General features: G+C 45.8%; 1 protein-coding gene across 6 annotated transcripts in view; it reads left to right on the forward strand.

The window, feature by feature from the left end:
* Positions 1-21451, forward strand: part of LOC119978481 (CREB-binding protein-like) — a 218298-nt gene that overhangs the window by 65330 nt on the left and 131517 nt on the right. For all 6 annotated transcript variants that reach the window (XM_038820142.1, XM_038820144.1, XM_038820146.1 and 3 more), the window contains exons 5-6: positions 1207-1320; positions 8360-8593. In XM_038820142.1, coding sequence (XP_038676070.1) covers positions 1207-1320; positions 8360-8593 — 348 coding nt within the window. The remainder of the gene's footprint in view (positions 1-1206; positions 1321-8359; positions 8594-21451) is intronic.

A 21451-nucleotide genomic window follows, 5' to 3' on the forward strand; every position in this document is an offset into this window, starting at 1 on the left:
CTGTTGAACGTGATCATGACCCCACCTGGGGAGGAGTCACCATAAGTGATCCATCTCCCTAGATGCAGAGAAGGCCTTTGACAGAGTTGAATAGAGGTACCTCAAGGTACAAGACGTTTTGGGTTTGGGCCAGGGTTCTCCTCGTGGGTCAAACTATTGTACAGTGCTCCCATGGCGAGCATACGGGCAAACGCCACCAGCTCTGAATACCTTCAGCTGCACAGAAACATGAGGCAGGGATGCACCTTATCCCCGCTTCTATTTGCGCTGGCAATTGAGCCACTGGCCATCGCCCACACATCAGCAAAGGGGTGGAGAGACATCACCTAGTATCCCCATTTTCATTATGTATTATCCTGTATCTTTTCTTTAGACCGTTTGTTTCCCTTTCCTGTATATTTAAAATGTTTCCAGCAATGTTGTTACAAATTAATTGCAAACCAATAAAAACATATTTTTTTTAAAATGACAACTGTAGAAATGGCTCAAAAGGCAAAGCTTTTCTACTATGGCATTCTATATAATTCTAACCAGTATTGATGCGAGAAACATCACTATAATTGTGTCAGTGGCAGCTGATTACCAATTCTTGGCCAATAGGTAGAAGTAAAACTTGTTTTTAAAAAATTAAACTTTCAGGATGAACATGTTTTGTTGTATTGTCTGAAAAATATTTTTTCTCTCCATTCATCCTCTGTTCCTTCAGACTCCTTGGAGCAAATAACCTCCTGGTTGTAAGGAGGCAGGCGTAATCATTGTTACTGTTCAGCTGGCTGTGTGCAAGAGTGGCTGGGTAACTCCTATCTCGTCCCCCCTCCGCTTTGTGCATGTCCTTATGGGGAGCATCTCACGTAGCTGCCATCTTCTCACAGCAATGTTGGAGTTGAGACCATGAACTCAGCCGAGTGGGAAATTTAAATTGTACCCCATTGTGGTCCTGTGGGCCGTCATATCACTTTTTAAGAGGAAAGCGTTTTGCTTTCCTGTGCCACGTACGTTTCTTCAATCGGGCTTGCATGCCATGGTGTGCTGATAGTGTTCACTGGTTCTGTCTCGTGCTGACTCATTCTCAACCACAACAGCCTTTTACTATTGTTTTATAAAATAAGAGCATTTTTAAAAGTAGTTGATTTGCAGTTAACCCCCTTTGATCTAACCCTGTGTCCACTATTTAATAATAGAAATCTGTCTGTTTTTGTTACACAGTTGCTCACTGTGCGTCATCAAGACAGATCATCTCTCACTGGAAAAACTGCACTCGACATGACTGTCCCGTATGCCTACCCCTAAAAAATGCCAGTGACAAGAGGAATCAGCAGAGTAAGTGCCATTGATTTACAGATCCGTGTATGTTTAAAAATTATTAGAAAATTTTAATGAACTTTACCACTCTTAATCATCTTAAAACATATATAGAACTCATCAATAATTGCAATGTTGAAATATAGGTAGGATTATGTGAGTACCAGTATATGATGCCCCTGTTCACTTCAAAATATGGCTTCAATAATGTCAACTCTGGTGAAAATGTTGGCCCGATTTGCATGTAAAGTTTTGTTTATTCATAACAACCCTTTTTTTTTTAAATGCACTTATTTCATTACTCATCTCATCATTCAATGTCATGTCAACCTGTTTTATCTCCTTGGTAAATGCTGAAGCAAAATAATCATTTAATATTTCTGCATTCTCCAATTTCAACCAATTGTTCCTGTCCATCCCTTGATGATCCTATTTGCATCACACCTTTATCTTACAGCCACATCAATAAAAACTGCTGTTTTCATGTTCCTTCATAAATTAATTGCATTGTTCCCCATTGCCTTTCTAATTGTTTTTTAATTTCTCTCCTAATCTCTTCATATTTTCTCTCAATGCACTCTTCTGCTATCTATATGCTTAATGCATGTACCGTATATACTCGCATATCATGCGACTTTTGAAGACCTAAATTGTAACCTAAATTTGGGGGGGGTCGCATGATACGCGAGATACAAAATTCGCGGGTGTTTTACTTGCTGTTTTTTCTGATGGGAAGATGTTCAGCCACTTGACGTTTCCATTCATAAAAACATGAATGGAGACGTCAAGTGGCTGAACATCTTCCAATCAGAATGCTGTGGTCAAAATCTGAAGAGTAGTATTCCTGATCATATAGGTAGTTTATTCAATACATGGCCGTCTTTTTCCGATACAGAATTCGCGGGTGTTTTACTTGCCGTTTTTATGAATGGAAACGTCAAGTGGCAGAAGGATGCTAGGAAAGACAGCTGGAAAGCTGTTCGATTCGCGAACAGCTTTCACAACAGAATCCACTCTGCAGAATCCACAGACAATGATACCATTTGGAAGTTTTAGTTTGGGCATTAATTTCCAAAAAAGTGACTCGCATGATACATGAGATATAGCATAGAATCATGTTTTGGGGACGAAAATTTAGGGGTCGCATGATATGCGAAATCGCATGATACGCGAGTATATACGGTATCTTATAACCTTATATGTTCCTGAGTCATCTGTAGGATGTCACTTGTTTTTAGTTTGTTGTTTCCTTTTCGCAGAATATATTTTCCTGCATTCTGTCAAGCACTTATATTGCTCATTGTTGTTTACCAATATTATTGCCCATTTTATTTCACAAAGTTTTATTCTCAGTCTCTCAAAATCAACTTTTCTCCAATCTATTAATTTTGTTTTTGTCATACTTATGTACTTTCCAATCTTAAAACATTTACATTATGGTTACTATTCCCTGGATATTTCCCTATCTTTACTGTTCCTTCCCCATTATTAGATCCAACAGCGAATCGCCAAATGTTCCCTGTCGCTCAGACAATTTTATATCCATGCTGCTACTGTCCCTTTTATTCCATGAGCTATTTAACTTTGCTGTCAAGTCTGTTGTACGGTAGTGTTTCAAATGCCTTTGGAAAGTCCATGTATACTACATCAACTACATTGCCCTCATCGGCCTTCTCTATTACCTCATCAAAATTCAATCAAGCTGGTTATGATTTTCCCTTAACAAATCAGTGCTGACTTTCCTTAATGAATCTAGATTTGTCCAAGTGAGTGTTAATTTTGTCCAGGATTATAATTTCAAAAACTTTCCCACCACCAAGGTTAACCTGATTAACCTCTAGTTCTGGGCTTATTCTTAAACCCTCTGGCCCACCTCTAAGGAGGATTGAAATATTATGACCCATGGCTCTGTAGTTTTCACCATTACTTCCCTCAGTATCCTCAGATGCATCTTGTCTAGCCCTGGTGGCTTATCAACTTTTAAGTACAACCAATCCTTCTAATACCACGTCTTCATCAATCTTTTGTGCGCCCTGTGTCTCAACTAGTTCATTTACCACTTTTATTTTTTTAAAATACATTTAGAGTTTTCCAAGTAAGGGGCAATTTAGTGTGGCCAATTCACCTACTCTGCACATCTTTTTGGCTTGTGGGGGTGAGGCCCACGCAGACACGGGGAGAATGTGCAAACTCCACATGGACAGTGACCCAGGGCCAGGATCAAACCTAGCTCCTTGGCGCAGTGAGCAGCAGTGCTAACCACTGCGCTGCCGTGCTACCCCCGCTTTTTATTATTGTACCTGCCGCTTATCTTTTATGCTGGCTGTCAGTCTCTCATTTTCTTTTCTTGCTTCTCTATTATTTTAAATTTCCCCTCTGAACTTCCTATATGCAACTTTGTTCTGACTTGTATGACAGATGTCAGATTGATAATATGCAGCCTTTTTCTGCTTCATCTTATTCTCTGTCTTTGTCATCCAAAGCTGTGGGGGTTTTTTTGTCCTATCTTTTCCCCCTTTTATGAAAATGTACCTGGATTATACCAATACAAACACCTCTTTGAAGGCAGCCATTTGTTGAATTACAGTTTTGCCTGCAAGTCTTTGATTCCAATTTACCAAGATCCATCTTTACTCCATTAAAATTGGCACTCTAATTATTTTTACACTGGATTGCTCCTTGTCTGATGCAGAAAATTCTCTTAAACATACTTCAGACACTCTTTCTTACCCTCTGCCCTTTACAATATCCCAGCCCATAATAAAATAATTGAAGTCTCCCATTATAATTTGTTTTTGCACCGCCCCTATGTTTGTTCCCCTATATCTTTCCCATTGGGGGAGGCAGTGGTGTAGGGTAATATTCTGTGGGACCCAGGTTCAAATCCCACTACAGCAGATGGTAAAATTTGAATTTTAAGAAAATAATCTGAAATTAAAAATCTATTGCTGACCATGATCCCATGGTCAATTGTCATAAAAACCCACCTGGTTCCTTTGGGGAAGGAAAAATCTGCCACTCTTAGCAGCCTTTCCTAAATGTGCATTCAGACCCACAGTAATGTAGTTGACGATTGATTGACTTGATTTATTGTCGCGTGTACCGAAGTACATTGCAAAGTATTGTTCTGCATACAGTCCAGACAGATCATACCATAAATGAAAAAACATAGGACGTACATAAAAACCCAATGTAAATACATAAGTACAGACATCAGGGGAGCATACGGAGTGCAGTACTACTCAGTAGAGAAGATGTGTGAGGAGATCAGTTCAGTCCATAAGAGGATCATTCAGGAGTCTGGTAACAGCAGGGAAGAAGCTGTTTTTGAACCTGTTAGTGTATGTTCTCAGACTTTTGTACCTCCTGACCGATGGAAGAAGTTGGAAGAGAGAATCACCCAAGTGGGAGGGGTCTTTGATTATGCAGGATCTGAGTGCACGACCAGGGAATCCGTCAGGACAGGTTGCTTTCCGAAGGTTCACTTTCAAGAAGGCATATCTGACTTTGAAAAGCTGTGACGTTGGTATGGGTGTGTCCGAGGCACATGACAACGGTTTGATGGTTTCCTGCTGGAACCGAGCTTAGAATGCATTGAGTTCATCAGGAAGGAGTGGGCTGCTACCAGAGATTCTACTCTGCTTTGCTTTGTTGTTTAAGCCTTGTCACAACCAACGAGAGTCCGTGTCATTAGTCTGTGACTCTAGCTTAGTCTGGTATTTTCTCTTGGCGTCCTGATGGCTTTGCAGAGGTCGTACCTGGATTTCTTGAATAGGTCAGGGTCACTTGTCTTGAACGCCTCAGACCTGGCCTTCAGTAGGGAGTGAATCTCCCGATTAAACCATGGTTTCCGGTTGGGGAAGGTATGTATTACCTTCTTTGTCACGCAATCTACTACACACTTGCTCTTGAAGTCTGTGATGGTGGCATGCTTGTTTATGTTGGCTGCTGAGTTCTTGAATATGGACCAGTCCACGGATCCAAGCAATCACGTAGGTGGTCTTCTGTTGCCTCGGACCAGCATTGCACAACCTTCTTAATCAGATTCTCCCGCTTAAGTTTCTGTTTGTATGCCGGACGAAGGAGCACCGTCCTGTGGTCCGATTTCCCAAGGTGCAGTCGGGGGATGGATCGATGTTTGTGTAACAGTGGTCAAGGATGTTGGCGACCCTGGTGGGACAGGAGATGTGTTGGTGGAATTTTGGCGGTATACTCTTGACGTGGGCTTGATTGAAGACCCAGCCATGATGAACAAGGCCTCTGGGTATTTTGTTTCACTGTTATTTGTAGAGGTGTACAATTCATCAAGCATCTTCTTCACTTTCTCCTGAGGTGGGGTATAGACCAGCGTGATAATGGTAGAAGTCAACACTCCTGCAAACTAGGCAGCATCCTGGTAAATCTCCTTTGCAACCTTTCCAATGCTTCCACATCCTTCCTATAATGAGGTGACCAGAACTGCACACAATACTCCAAATGTGGTCTCACCAGGGTCATGTATAGTTGTAGCATAACCCCACGGCTCTTAAACTTAAGCCCCCTGTTAATAAACGCTAACACACTATAAGCCTTCTTCACGGCTCTATCCACTTGAGTGGCAACCTTCAGAGATCTGTGGACATGAACCCCAAGATCTCTTTGTTCCTCCACAGTCCTCAGAACCTTGCCGTTGACCCTGTAATCCACATTCAAATTTTTTCTACCAAAATGAATCACCTCGCACTTATCAGGATTAAACTCCATCTGCCATTTTACGGCCCAGCTCTGCATCCTATCAATATCTCTCTGCAGCCTACAACAGCCCTCACCTCATCCACTACTCCACCAATCTTGGTGTCATCAGCAAATTTACAGACCCACCCTTCAGCCCCCTCCTCCAAGTCATTGATAAAAATCACAAATAGGAGAGGACCCAGCACTGATCCCTGTGGTACACTGCTGGTAACTGGTCTCCAGTCCGAAAATTTTCCATCCACCACCACCCTCTGTCTTCTATGTGATAGCCAGTTACTTATCCAATTGGCCAAATTTCCCTCTATCCCACACCTCCTTACTTTCTTCATGAGCCGACCATGGGGAACCTTATCAAACGCCTTACTAAAATCCATGTATACGACATCAACTGCTCTACCTTCATCTACACACTTAGTTACCTCCTCAAAGAATTCAATCAAATTTGTGAGGCAAGACTTACCCTTCACGAATCCGTGTTGACTATCCCGGATTAAGCTGCATCTTTCCAAATGGTCATAAATCCTATCCTTCAGGACCTTTTCCATTAACTTACCGACCACCGAAGTAAGACTAACAGGCCTATAATTACCAGGATCATTCCTATTCCCTTTCTTGAACAGAGGAACAACATTCGCCACTCTCCAGTCCTCTGGCATTATCCCCGTGGACAGTGAGGACCCAAAGATCAAAGCCAAAGGCTCTGCAATCTCATCCCTTGCCTCCCAAAGAATCCTTGGATATATCCCATCTGGCCCAGGGGACTTGTCAACCTTCAGGTTTTTCAAAATTGCTAATACATCCTTCCTCAGAACATCTACCTCCTCTAGCCTACCCGTATGTATCACACTCTCATCCTCAAAAACACGGCGCCTCTCCTTGGTGAACACTGAAGAAAGGTATTCATTCAACGCCTCTCCTATTTCTTCTGACTCCATGCACAAGTTCCCACTACTGTCCTTGACCGGCCCTACCCCCACCCTGGTCATTCTTTTATTTCTCACATAGTACGGTTATAAGAGATACAGGAAGAGGATCTGTGTGAGAGAGCTCGCAGAGAGTCGTCAAGCTCCAGCGTCATCTCGAGTGTCTTGCATACCTTCTGAAATGGGATAGCAAGCCACTCCGTTCAAGGGCAATTAGGGATGGACAATAAATGCGTGCCCAGCCAACGTAGCTCACAACCCCTGAACGAATGATTTTAAAAGTTGATGGCTTGTGGAATGCACTTAGTGATATGATGGTATTTGTTAGCTCTAACCATATAGATTCTGTCCTTCACCCATCAAGGGCATCCTCCTTTTTCAGTGTTAATGTTATCCTTAATCAACGCTGCCACCCATCTTCCTTCCTTTCCTTCCTTCCCTCTCTCTAATGCGGGCAACTTTGGAATTTTCGCGCTTCTCTTGTTTTCTTGCTCGATCATCCTGTTTAAATTTCTTGAGCCTTGACATTTGAAAAGTGCCATTTTTGGCACAGCCACTCCATCATTGAAAAAATCCTAAATCAGAATATTGAGACCTGCACAAATTTATAGGAACATGCATTTAAAATGTAAATGCAGCCCCACAGGCTGCCATGGTATGCACCAGAAGGTTTGGATACTCCGAATCCAGATGGTGCCCTTATGATTGATTAAATGGCATTTGACTTACTCAACTTTGCATCTTTGATCCTTCATGTATCGATTATTCTTGACTCATTTGCATCCAAAACTGACACCAAATCAGATTCCTCTGCAGTGTTCTTCATTGACAATGAAACTGGAGAATTACCTTGGAAACACCACAGTAGCACACCAGTTGAAATATTTTTCATCAAATATTAGAAAAGAGAAGCAGTTTTTTTTTTCATTTTCTTCTGAAACTGCCTATCTCATTCTTCAAAGGAATATAGGAGGCTCAGAATTAGCCAAATACATTGCATGGAAATAACCAAGAAGAAGTGAGTTCATTTTAATTCATCACTATAGCAAGGTTCAAAAAGTGCCCATCTACCATGATTTTTAAAAAAAGCTTTTCATGTCCGTTTCACTTGGGTTAGTGACAGCACACAGATTTCTGTCATTTAGGTTTCAGGTTAACATCAGAAAATTTGCATGTGAAATGTACTCCTCCACAAAAACAACTTCATTGTGAAAAATCATTGATTGACGTGTTATCAACTTTATTTCACTGTAGTGTAAGATGTTCCTGCAAACTGACTATATTCAAGTAAAGTAAACGTGTGTGTATAAATATATATATATATATATATAAAATATATGGGTGTTGTGTAATGACTGGTCAGTAATGTTAATACAAATGTAATGTTTCTAATTTTACAGCCCTATTGGGTTCTCTGCCGAGTGGGTTACCGAACACAGTGGGTGCAGTTGGAAGTGGTCCCCAGGGCACATCCACTAATTCGAACCCTATCGATCCCAGCTCGATGCAGAGAGCATATGCCGCACTTGGACTGCCCTATGGTAATCAGCCACAAACGCAGCCACAGCCTCAGGTACAAGGCCAACAGCCTACACAGCCTCAAGTCCACCCGTCAATGAGGCCTAACCCTTTGGGTAAGAACAGTGATAAACTAGCAGTTGCATGGCTTTAACAAAAAGATGAAATTAAGTGTATGCTAACACATATTTTTCCTCCATTGTATCAGAGTCAGCAGAAGTTTGTGTTGACTAATATCTTCCAACAGTTTATTCACGATGGGGGGACAGCTTGTAACATTTAATGAGAAACGTGTTTGTTTCTCCATTTCTAAATTTATTTCTGTCCTCATTTTAAAAATGCCAAAACTGGCATGGCACTCTCTTTTTAGCCATTCATGGAATGAATGCTGGCAAGACCAGCATTTATTGCCCATCACTATTTGCCCTGAGAAGGTGGTGATGAGCCACTTTTTTGAATCACAGCAGCCTGTGTGATAAGCTGCTCCCACATTTAAGTAAGGAATTCCAGGGTTTTGAAACAGAAATAATGAAGGGAGAGCATTCTATTTTTGTGTCAAGGTGCTGTGTGGCTTGGAGGGAATTTGTAAGTGGTGGTATTCGCACAGGTCTACTACCCTTCGAATCTGGACCACCGAAAAGAATGAGATTTGGAAGATGCTGTTGATAAATGTTGGTGAGTTGCAATCGTGCATCTTATAGATGGTACACATTGCTACCACTGTGTACCAATGGACAATGTGATGCTGATCAAACGGTCAGCTTTGATTTGGGATTTATTGAACTTATCGAGTATAAATGGATTCAACCAGGCAAGTGGAAAGTAATTCACATATATCTGCTGCCTTTTTCCTTTGATGCAGTAGAGATTGTATGTTTGGTAGGTGTTGTCACAGAAGTCTTAATAGGTTGCTGCAGTGCACCTTGCAGATGCATTGCAGCCACAGTTAGCAAATGGTGGATGGGCTGCCCACTTGTCTGACAAATGGTAACCCCTCTGGATGTTGCTGGGGGGATTCAATGATGGCAATGCAGTTAAATGTCAAAGTAAGGTTGTTAGATTCAATCTTATTGGCAATGGTATTGCCTGGCACTTCAGTGGTATGAATGTTACCTGTCACTTATCACCCGAAGCCTGAAGGGTGTCCAGATGTTGCTGCTTGTGGACACAGACTTCTCGTTATCTGCAGAGCTGCGGGTGAACTGAACACTGCATTCATCAGCGAACATTCCTACTTACATTCTTATGATGGAAGGAAGGTCATTGATTTTGTCCTCACCAATCTACCTGTCACAGATGCATTTGCCCATGAAAGTATATGGCAGAGTGACCACCCCACAGTCCTTATGGAGACGGAGTCTGTCCGTATTGAGGTCACGGAGTCTGTCCGTATTGAGGTCACGGAGTCTGTCCGTATTGAGGTCACGGAGTCTGTCCGTATTGAGGTCACGGAGTCTGTCCGTATTGAGGTCACGGAGTCTGTCCTATTGAGGTCACGGAGTCTGTCCGTATTGAGGTCACGGAGTCTGTCCGTATTGAGGTCACGGAGTCTGTCCGTATTGAGGTCAGGGAGTCTGTCCGTAGTGAGGTCACGGAGTCTGTCCGTAGTGAGGTCACGGAGTCTGTCCGTAGTGAGGTCACGGAGTCTGTCCGTAGTGAGGTCACGGAGTCTGTCCTTAGTGAGGTCACGGAGTCTGTCCGTAGTGAGGTCACGGAGTCTGTCCGTAGTGAGGTCACGGAGTCTGTCCGTAGTGAGGTCACGGAGTCTGTCCGTAGTGAGGTCACGGAGTCTGTCCGTAGTGAGGTCACGGAGTCTGTCCGTAGTGAGGTCACGGAGTCTGTCCGTATTGAGGTCACGGAGTCTGTCCGTAGTGAGGTCACGGAGTCTGTCCGTAGTGAGGTCACGGAGTCTGTCCGTATTGAGGTCACGGAGTCTGTCCGTATTGAGGTCACGGAGTCTGCCCGTATTGAGGTCACGGAGTCTGCCCGTATTGAGGTCACGGAGTCTGCCCGTATTGAGGCCACGGAGTCTGCCCGTATTGAGGCCACGGAGTCTGACCGTATTGAGGTCACGGAGTCTGCCAGTATTGAGGCCACGGAGTCTGCCCGTATTGAGGTCACGGAGTCTGCCCGTATTGAGGCCACGGAGTCTGCCCGTATTGAGGCCACGGAGTCTGACCGTATTGAGGCCACGGAGTCTGCCAGTATTGAGGCCACGGAGTCTGCCCGTATTGAGGCCACGGAGTCTGCCCGTATTGAGGCCACGGAGTCTGACCGTATTGAGGCCACGGAGTCTGACCGTATTGAGGCCACGGAGTCTGACCGTATTGAGGCCACGGAGTCTGACCGTATTGAGGTCACGGAGTCTGACCGTATTGAGGTCACGGAGTCTGACCGTATTGAGGTCGCGGACTTCCGGGTGGCATGGTAGCACAGTGGTTAGCACAGTTGCTTCACAGCTCCAGGGTCCCAGGTTCGATTCCCGGCTTAGGTCACTGTATGTGCGGAGTTGCACGTTCTCCCCATGTCTACGTGGGTTCCTTCCGCGTGCTCTGGTTTCCTTCCACAGTCCAAAGATGTACAGGTCAGGTGGATTGGCCATGCTAAATTTCCCTTAGTGTCCAAAATAAAAGGTTAGATGGGGTTGCTGGGTTACGGGGATAGGATGGAGATGTGGGCTTAGGGCAGGGTGCTCTTTCCAGAGGCCGGTGCCGACTCGATGGGCTGAATGGCCGCCTCCTGCACTGTAAATTTAATGATCTGTCCGTACTGTGGACACCCGAATCTATCCACATTGAAAATCTGTCCGTATTGAGAACACCCTCCATCATGTTTTATGGCACTACCACTATGCTACATAGGATAGATTCAAAACAAGTCCAGGAGCTCCAAACTGAGCATCGATGAGGGGTTTTGGACCATGAGCAGCAGACTTGTACTCCACCACAATCTTTAACCTCGTGGATAGCATATCCCACATTCAACCCTTACTATCAAGCCAGGGATTGAACCCTGATTCGATGACGAATGTAGGAGAGCATGCCAGGAGCAGAAATATTATGAACGTTCCTCATTTGCAGATCGGTTATATCTTCATTGTTTTTCAGGCAGCATGGTAACACAGTAGTTAGCACTGTTGCTTCACAGGGCCAAGGATACAGGTTCGATTCTCGGCTTGGGTCACTGTCTATGCGGAGTCTACACGTTCTCCCTGTGTCTGCGTGGGTTTCCTCCGGATGCTCCCGTTTCCTCCCACATGTCCTGAAAGATGTGCTGGCAGGTAATTTGGACATTCTGAATTCTCCCTCGGTGTACCTGAACTGGCGCCGAAATGTGGCGACTAGGGGATTTTCACAGTGAGTTCATTGCAGTGTTAATGTAAGCCCACTTGTGACAATAAAGATTATTATTAAGGAGCAAGCAGATTTAAAAATGAGAAATCAGCATGATGAAGCTGTAACATAGGGTTATATGCATGCCAAACAACGGAAGCAGTATATTATTGACAGAACCAAGTGATCTCACCTGAACAAATCCGATCAAATGTGGTGGACAGTAGGGCAGCACGGTGGCACAGTGGGTTAGCCCTGTTGCCTCACGGCGCCGAGGTCCCAGATTCAATCCTGGCTCTGGGTCACTGACCGTGTGGAGTTTGCACATTCTCCCCGTGTTTGCGTGGGTTTTGTCCCCCACAACCCAAAGATGTGCAGGCTAGGTGGATTGGCCACGCTAAATTGGCCCTTAATTGGAAAAAATGAATTGGGTGCACTAATTTTTTTTTTTTAAATTTGGTGGACAATTGAACAACTAATGGCAGAGAGAGGGCTCCATGAATATCCCCATTCTCAATGCTGGCAGAGCCCCACATCTGAGTGCAAAAGATAATGTTTTTCAACTATCTTCAGCCAGAAGTGCTCAGTGTATGATCCACATCCGCCTACTCCTGAGGTTTTCACCATCACAGATGCCAGTCTTCAGCCATTTCGATTTGCTCCACAGGATATCAAGAAAAAAAAAGTCTTGCATTTGTATCAGGCTTTGCATGATGAATAGGGTCTCTAACTGCTTTACGGCTAATGGAGTACTTTTGAAGTATAGTCACTGTTATAATGTAGGAAACACAGGAGCTAACTGCACAGCAAAGTCCCACAAACAATGACAGTGAACTGTTTGAGAAATAAGATAACTCCACCTCTCTTATCCAAAATAGTGCTATGGGATCTTTTACATCCACCTGAAGATGGGTCCTTGGTTTAAAGTCCCATCTGAAAGATAATACTCTTTATTGTCACAAGTAGGCTTACATTAACACTGCAATTAGGTTACTGTGAAAATTCCCTAGTCGCCACATTCCGCCGCCTGTTCGGATACACAGGGAGAATTCAGAATGTCCAAATTACCGTGCTGCCCAGTATACACCCCTGCAATCCTCACTGAATCACTGAGCCAAACGAGAAACACCATTATCTGCTCACTTCACGATCATTGACTATCTACTTTATAATCACGAGGAATCTGAAGGTTGTGATGCGTTAGTTATACAGAACCTTGGTCAGATCCTCAAGTACGCAGATTCCTTGATTAATTGGGAGTGAAAACATTCAGTTCTGGGCACTGCAATTTAAGAATAATGCATTGGTCCTGGAGTTGATACAACACAGATTCACTCGTATGTGACCAAGATTTAAATGCTTGAATTTTGAGGACAGGTTGCACAATCTTAGTTTGGATTCCCTTGAGTTTAGTTAAGAAGTGATCTGTGCAAAATGTTTGAAATGCGAAAAGGATTCAATAGGATACTGGGATAGGGGTTGGTTTAGCTCACTCGGCTAAATCGCTGGCTTTTAAAGCAGACCAAGCAGGCCAGCAGCACGGTTCGATTCCTGTACCAGCCTCCCCGGACAGGCGCCAGAATGTGGCGACTAGGGGCTTTTCACAGTAACTTCATTGAAGCCTACTCATGACAATAAGCGATTTTCATTTCATTTTCAAAAGAAACCATTTCCCTTGTGGGATATTCCAGAATCAGGAGGTAGGGATAATCTTGACCTTGAGCTAGGTCATTCAAGGGTTAAATCAGGAAGCAATTATTCCATGCACAGGGTGGTGGAAATCTGGAACTCACTCCCTAAAAGGTTGTAGGTCAATTGAAATTTTCATGCCAGAGTTTGACAGATTTTGTTAGATAAGGGCATCAAGCCGGGAATTGAACCTGGGAACCGTGTGAAGCCATAGTGCTACCATGCTGCCTGGGATCTCAGACTGTGCAGTGTTCCTTCTGTCCTGCACTGGAGTATCCTTGATTTTTTTTTTTAGTCTTGGAGTGGGACTTGAACCTGAAACCCTGTGACTCAGGTGACAGTACTCCAACTGAACATGGTTGAATGTACTGGAGACACCCTGGTCTATGGGCCCTGATAACATTTTGGCTGTTCCACTGAAGGTGTGAGCTCCAGAACCAGCCATGCCTCTGGGCAACCTATTGCAGATAAACTGCAACACTGGCATCTATCCTGACAAATCAGAAAATTATCCAAATATGATGTCAACAGAAAAAAGAATAAATCCAATCTAACCAATTACTGCCCCATCAACCTACTTTCAGTCATCAAAGCGATGAATGGGGTCACAGACAATGGTATGAAGCGGCATTCGCTCTGCAATACCTTTCTCACCAGTGCTCAGGGTTCTACTTGGAGAGCTCAGCTCCAGATCTTGTTCTAATCTTGGTCCAAACATGGACATAAGCAAAATTGACATAAGTTGGAATCAGAAGGGAAACTCTATACCTGTACAAAGAAAGATGATTGAGATTGTTTGAGGCCAATCATCTGAACTTGAAGGCATCACTACAGGAGTTTATCTTCAGCTCTTTCATCAATGACCTTCACCCCCCCCCCCCCCCCCCCCCCCCCACTCCCCTCTAGCAACTGACGATGATTTGTTCCTTAAAATATACAATGAAAAGCTGCCAGTTCCAGTAGAATCCCTCGACTGATCCCCTCAGTGTATTTGACCTCTAGGTGCAGAAACTCCATTTGATCTTCTAACTATGCCAAGGTGCTGGATGGGATCGGAGGCCTACACCCCAGCAGATCGCCTCCAGTCACTCAATGAGGCAAAGGCAAGAACAGCTGCCTCTGTCTCTGCCTGCAGCCCCGGTGAGTCCGACACTCTGAATATGGCAACTAAAGGACAGGACTCCAATTCGACTTTCAGAATTGCTGACATGGTGCTAAAGAAGGAGACCCAAAAACTCACTTGTCTGGGATAGGACCAGAACACTTGTATGTGTGATGGCCGGGCCTCCAATCATCCACTTCCGGGTAAAAAGACGCTCACCTTCGCCGTGGTCACTAGCTAAACACTACCTTGAGCTGGATTTAGGGAGAAAGACTGGAAGACGTTGAATGAAAAAACCATGGAAGAATATTCATTTTGATAGACTGGAGCTTCCCGCTAAAGGCAGGGGCAGCTTATCCCACCTTTGCAGATCTGACTGGACCTTGCTCGCCAGACTGGAGTAGTTCAATTTATAGAGCTGGGCCCAGTTCCGGGCCACTCAGACACCCAGATACCTGAAGCTTGATCTGGCAAGACGAAAGGGAAGCGCGCCCAAGTTGGCTCCCCTCCCTGTGGGATTCACCAGAAAATATTCACTCTTACCCAGATTCAACTTGTATCACGAGAAAAGAGCCAATGGTCCTCAGAAGCTCCATTATATCACCCAGAGTAAGGATGATATCTGTCACAAAGCAGTAAGTCATTGGCATTTAGGGACACCATATGCTGCACCCCCCCCCCCCCCTCCCAATTATCTGCTTCCACTTTCTTGAAGCCCTCAAAGCATTAGCCAGGGATTTGATTGCCAATACAAATAGGTGGGGAGACCTCGGAAACCCCTGTTTAGTTCCCCCACCTAATTGAGAGTACCCCGAGCTTAAGGTGTTGGTACACACACTAGCCAAAAGGGCCTTATTTAGTAGACATATCCACAAAACAAACTTTGGTCCAAACCCAAAACTCTCCAAAACTATAAACAGTTACTTCCAGTCCACCCTGTCAAATGCCGCCTTGGTATCCAAAGACACCACCACCTCGGGACCCGGTGCCGCCAGCGGCGAGAGAACTACATTTAACAGTTGGCAGACATTAGACGACTGCTGCCGGCCCTTAACAACCCGTGTCTGATCTTCACCAATCACCCTCTAGGCAAGACCCGAACCTCATCATCAGCACCTTAGCTAATACCTTGGCATCCACATTCAGCGACAAAATACGACCGTATGAACCACATTCTACAGGATCCTTACCTTTTTTCAACACACGGATCAGTGCCTGCACCAGTGTCACCAGAAGGGAGCTCCCAGTCCAGAGGGTCCTGAAACATGTCAACCAGCAACGTGACCAACTGTCCAGCAAACCTCTTCTAAAACTCCACTAGAAATCCATCTGGTCCCCTGGCCTTGCCTTTTGCATCTGCGCTATTACTGCCAAGACTTTCCCAAGACGAAGATTCTTCTGGAAAGCCTCAAACCCACCTTTTACTCTATCCGGGGCAGACACCAGCTTGCCGCTCGAATCCCTGACCTGAATGATCTCCCGGGAGGCCGCCTGCCACCTCAACTGGTGAGCCAGGACACGGCTAGTCTTCTCGCCATATTCATGAAAGACCCCCTCGAATTCCGCGGCTGGCACGCACTGCCTTACCCGTGGGAAACAGATTGAACTGCATCTGTAGTTCCTTCCTATTTGCCAGGGTCACTCGAATACTTGCGGTGCACGTCAGTAATATCATCAACTAGCTTCTGGCGCTCTTCTCTTACCTCCCTATCCCTGTACGCCTTGTATGATATAGTCTACCCTCTGATAACTGCTTTCAAGGTATCCCACAGCATGGAAGTTGAGACAGACCGTTCCCATTGAACCCTACGTACACCTCTATAGCCTTCGAAATATGCCCACAAAACCCCATATCTGCCAGTAGCTCTACATCCAGCCTCTATGCCGGACATTGAATAGGGCCCACCTCTAAAACCGAGTCCACCAAGTGCAGAGCATGGTCTGAAATGATAGTTGCCGAATATTCTGCTTTCGTCGTGCTAGATAGAACACTGCTAGCAGGGGTTGAGGACGCTGAGTACTCGGCAATTGTGGTCTCTGATCATGCACCACACTGGATAGACTTACAGGCAGACACGGGAATATCCCAGCGCCCACAGTGGAGAATAGATACAGGCTGTTTGCGGATGAGTAGATCTGTGAGCGAGTGAGAGAGGCCATTCGGGGGTACATAAAGATCAATTTCACGGGAAAGACTGCAGCTTGGGTGGTCTGGGAGGCACTGAAAGCGGTCATTAGAGGGGAATGTATTTCGATTTGAGCCCACAGGGATAAAACTGAGCGGTCGGAGCTGGACAGGTTGGTAGGAGAAATTTTACAGGTGGACAGGAGATATTCGGAGTCTCCAAATGAGGAGCTCCTGAAGGAGCGTCAGAGACTTCAAATGGAGTTTGGGCTCCTTTCCACAGGAAAGGCGGAGGGTCAGCTGAGGAGTGTAAAAGGGGCAATATATGAACATGGGGAGAGAGCTAGCAGGATGCTGGTACATCAGCTGAGGAAACAAGAGGCAGCGAGAGAAATAGGGAAAATAAAGGATTTGAGGGGGAAGACAGTGACGGACCCAGGGGCGGTAAATGACGTGTTCCGGGAATTTTATAGGCAGCTGTACGAGTCGGAACACCCGGATGGGGAGGAGGACATGAATCAATTCCTGGGGAGGCTAGAGTTCCCGAAGGTAAATGAGGAGCTAGTGGAGGCCCTGGGGGGCCCGATTGGGCTTGGGGAGGTGATAGATCAGGGGTGGGCAAACTTTTCTGTGCAAGGGCCACATTCAGAAATTCACAATTTTAAAGGGCCGCATAGTATATTAAGTAAAATAATTAATATTTAAAATAGCCAAAATAAAAGGTTTTTAAAGAAAAAAAAGCAATTAATTTTTATTAATTAATATTTTAAAGTAGAAACTTCACATGAAACACATGTTGTGCCGAGCAATGATCACCCTACTCAAGTCAACGTATCCACCCTTTACCAGTAACCCAACAGCCCCCCCATTAACCTTAATTTTTTTTTTTAATGACTTGATCTTGGTGGGCCACATAAAGACCTTTGGCGGGCCGTAGTTTGCCCACCCCTGTGATAGATGCATTGGGGCGATGCAATCGGGTGAAGCCCCGGACCTGATGGGTTCCCAGTGGAATTTTATAAGAAGTTCTCTGGGTTACTGGGGCAGCTCCTGGTTAAGGCTTTCAATGAGTCCCAAGGAGCTGGGAGTACTCTTCACCCCCCATTAAGGCTTTCAATGAGTCCCAAGGAGCTGGGAGTACTCTTCACACACACACACACACACACACACACACACACACACACACACACCCCCCCCCCCCCCCCCCAACGTTATCACAGGCATCAATTTCTCTCAACCTGAAGTGTGACAAGGATCTGGAGAACTGTGGATCATACAGGCCAATATCCCTCTTGAATGTAGATGCCAAATTATTGGCAAAGATCCTGGCCAATTGAATAGAGGATCGTGTCCCAGAGATAATTGGGGAGGATCAGACGGGATTTGCCAAGGGCAAGCACCTGACATCCAACATTAGACGGCTTCTTAATGTAATTATGATGCCAGCGGAGGGGCGCGAGGCTGAGGTCGTAGTTGCCATGGACGCGGAGAAGGCTTTCGACCGAGTGGAGTGTAAGTATCTATGGGATATATTAGGCAGGGATTTCATAGAATTTACAGTGCAGAAGGAGGCCACTCAGCCCATCGAGTCGGCACCGGCTCTTGGAAAGAGCACCCTACCCGAGGTCAACACCTCCACCCTATCCCCATAACACAGTAACCCCACCCAACACTGACGGCAATTTTGGACACTAAGGGCAATTTATCATGGCCAATCCACCTAACCTGCACATCTTTGGACTGTGGGAGGAAACCGGAGCACCCGGAGGAAACCCACGCACACACGGGGAGGATGTGCAGACTCCGCACAGACAGTGACCCAAGCTGGAATCGAACCTGGGACCCTGGAGCTGTGAAGCAATTATGCTATCCACAATGCTACCGTGCTGGATTTGTGGAGTGGGTCCGGCTACTGTACCAGGCCATGATGGCAAATGTAAGAACTAACCGAGTTCAGTCAGAATACTTTAGTCTTTGTCAGGGGACAAGGCAGGGATGCTCGCTCTCCCCATTACTGTTTGCCATGGCCATAGAACCCTTAGCAATGACTCTGAGAGCAGCGAATACCTGGAGGGGAATAGTAAGGGGCAGGGGGGTGGAGCATAGGGTCTCTCTCTGTGGGGACAATTTGCTGCTTTATATCACGGACCCAGTGGGCGGGTGACCGAAATCATGGAGGTATTAGGAAAATTTGGGCGATTTTTAGGCTATAAATTAAACATGGGAAAAAGCGAGATGTTCGTGATTCAGACATGGGAGCAGGAAAGGAGGCTGAAGGAGCTACCTTTTAAAGTGGTTGGGAAGAGTTTTAGGTATCTGGGGATTCAAGTGGCCAAGGATTGGGGACAGTTTCACAAGTTAAATTTGGGCAAAGCAGTGGATCAAATGAGAAGGAATTTTTGTAGATGGGACATGCTCCCATTGACGCTGGCGGGTAGGGTTCAGAAGGTGAAGATGACTGTCCTTCAAAGACTGCTTTTCTTTTTTCAGTGTCTCACGATTTTTGTCCCAAAGGCTTTTTTCAGAAGTATGAATGTGGCGATATCGAGGTTTATACGGGTGGGTAAAATCCAGAGAGTAAAGAGGGCACTCTTCGAACGGGCCCACGGGGAAGAGGGATTGGCTCTCCCGAGTTTTATTAACTATTACTGGGCTACCAACATATCGATGGTTGGGTAGTGGGGGAGGGGTCGGTCTGGGAGCGGATGGAGGCAGCATCCTACAAAGGTACGAGTCTGGAGGCTTTACTGACGGCGCCCCTGCCGTTCTCACCAGCTCGGTACTCCAGAAGTCCTGTGGTGGTGGCAGCCCTGAGGGTGTGGGAGCAATGGAGGCAGCATATGAGACTGGAGGGGGCGTCAGTGTGGTCACCGATCTGTGACAATTACTGGTTTGTCCCACGGGGGGCTGGATGGGGGCTTTAAGGTATGGCAGCGGGCAGGGATTGAGAGGTTTGGGGATCTATTTATCCAGGAGGGCTTTCCGACCTTGGAGACATTAGAGGAGGAGTTTGACTTGCTGGGAGAGAACGGGTTTCGGTATCTTCAAGTGCGGGACTTTGTGCGGAGGCAGGTCCCAAGCTTTCCTCGCCTCCCCCTGAGGGGACTACAGGATAAAGTGCTGTCAAAAACAGGGGTTGGAGGTGGGAGGGTTTCGGACATATACAGGGAATTGTTAGAGTGGGATGGGGCCCCTATCAGAGAGGTGAAGAGGAAGTAGGGAGAGGAGTTGGGAGGGGAGCTGGAAACTGAACTGTGGGGGAAAAGCCTTGAAAAGGGTAAATGCATCCTCATCCTGTGCTAGACTCAGCTTGATTCAGTTCAAGGTAGTCCACAGGACCCACATCACGGTAGCCCGGATGAGTAGGTTCTTCGAGGAGGTGGAAGACAAATGTGGATGGTGTGGGGGTAGCCCGGCCAACCAAGTTCATATGTTTTGGGCATGTCCGAAACTGAGGGAATTCTGGCAGGGATTTGCAGATGTTATGTTGAAAGTCTTGGAAGGTCGGGTAACTCCGAGTCTAGAATTGGCAATATTTGGCGTGCCGGAAGATCCGGGGGCAAAGGGGGGGGGGGGAGGGAGGCCGATATCCTGGCCTTCTCCTCCCTGGTGGCCCGGAGACGGATCTTGCTGAGATGGAGGGACTCCGAGCACCTGAAGTCAGGAGTGTGGGTCAGCGATATGGTAGGGTTTCTCAGTCTGGAGAAAATCAAGTTCGCTCTGAGAGGATCAATACAGGGATTTGTTCATCGATTTCTTCAAGAAAAATTGAACGTCAGTAGTAAGGGCGGAAAGGGAAAAGGAGGGGGGGGGGGGAAGGAAAATAGGAGGCATGGCGTTGTTAGATAAGGACAGGGAACTTAGCATATGGGTAATTGGGGATAGGGCGGGAGAAGTGGGGTACGTGGTTTATTGTGTGTTATTTTAGGGGGCATTTTGTGCGTCGACCCGCATGGTTTTAGAAATATCAATATGTTAAATTGTAAAAAAATTACAAATGCTTCAATAAAATATTTTTTTTAAAAAGACGTCTATCCTGGAATGTGCTTTGTGAACTGGGGGGAGGGAACTAATTTTTTTTTAGCCCCCCCTGGATGCATGAACCACCAGGGGTTCCCCCCCCCCCCCCCCCCCCCAATATCTCTTCCCCACCTAACCTGTACGTCCCTGGATTGTGGGAGAAGCCGGAGGAAAACCATGCAGACACGTGGAGAAAATGCAAACTCCACACAGAGAGTCACCCAATGCTATAATTGAACCCTGGAGCTGTGAGGTAGCAGGACTAACCATTGTGCCGCCATGTCACCCTGAATGGGGTGTAACTTGGTTCGATTGGCTGGCTGGTGCCAATTAATCGTCCAAAAGGCCGTATTCTGCCGGCTAACAAGTGGTGATTGGATCTTGCCTGAGTGGAATGATTTCCAGAGTCCTAAAGAAAGCACACACCTCTCTCTCTCTTTTTTTCCCCCTCTCTTTTGTCTCTCTTTTTTCTCTTTCTTTTCTTTCTCTCGCTTTTCTTTCTCTTTTCTCCCCCTCTCTTTTCTCTCTCCACGCTCTCTCTCTCCACGCTCTCTCTCTTCACGCTCTCTCTCTTCACGCTCTCTCTCTTCACGCTCTCTCTCTCCACGCTCTCTCTCTCCACGCTCTCTCTCTCCACGCTCTCTCTCTCCACGCTCTCTCTCTCCACGCTCTCTCTCTCCACGCTCTCTCTCTCCACGCTCTCTCT

Source organism: Scyliorhinus canicula, chromosome 15, assembly GCF_902713615.1.
Source record: "Scyliorhinus canicula chromosome 15, sScyCan1.1, whole genome shotgun sequence".
NCBI classification, from domain to species: domain Eukaryota; kingdom Metazoa; phylum Chordata; class Chondrichthyes; order Carcharhiniformes; family Scyliorhinidae; genus Scyliorhinus; species Scyliorhinus canicula.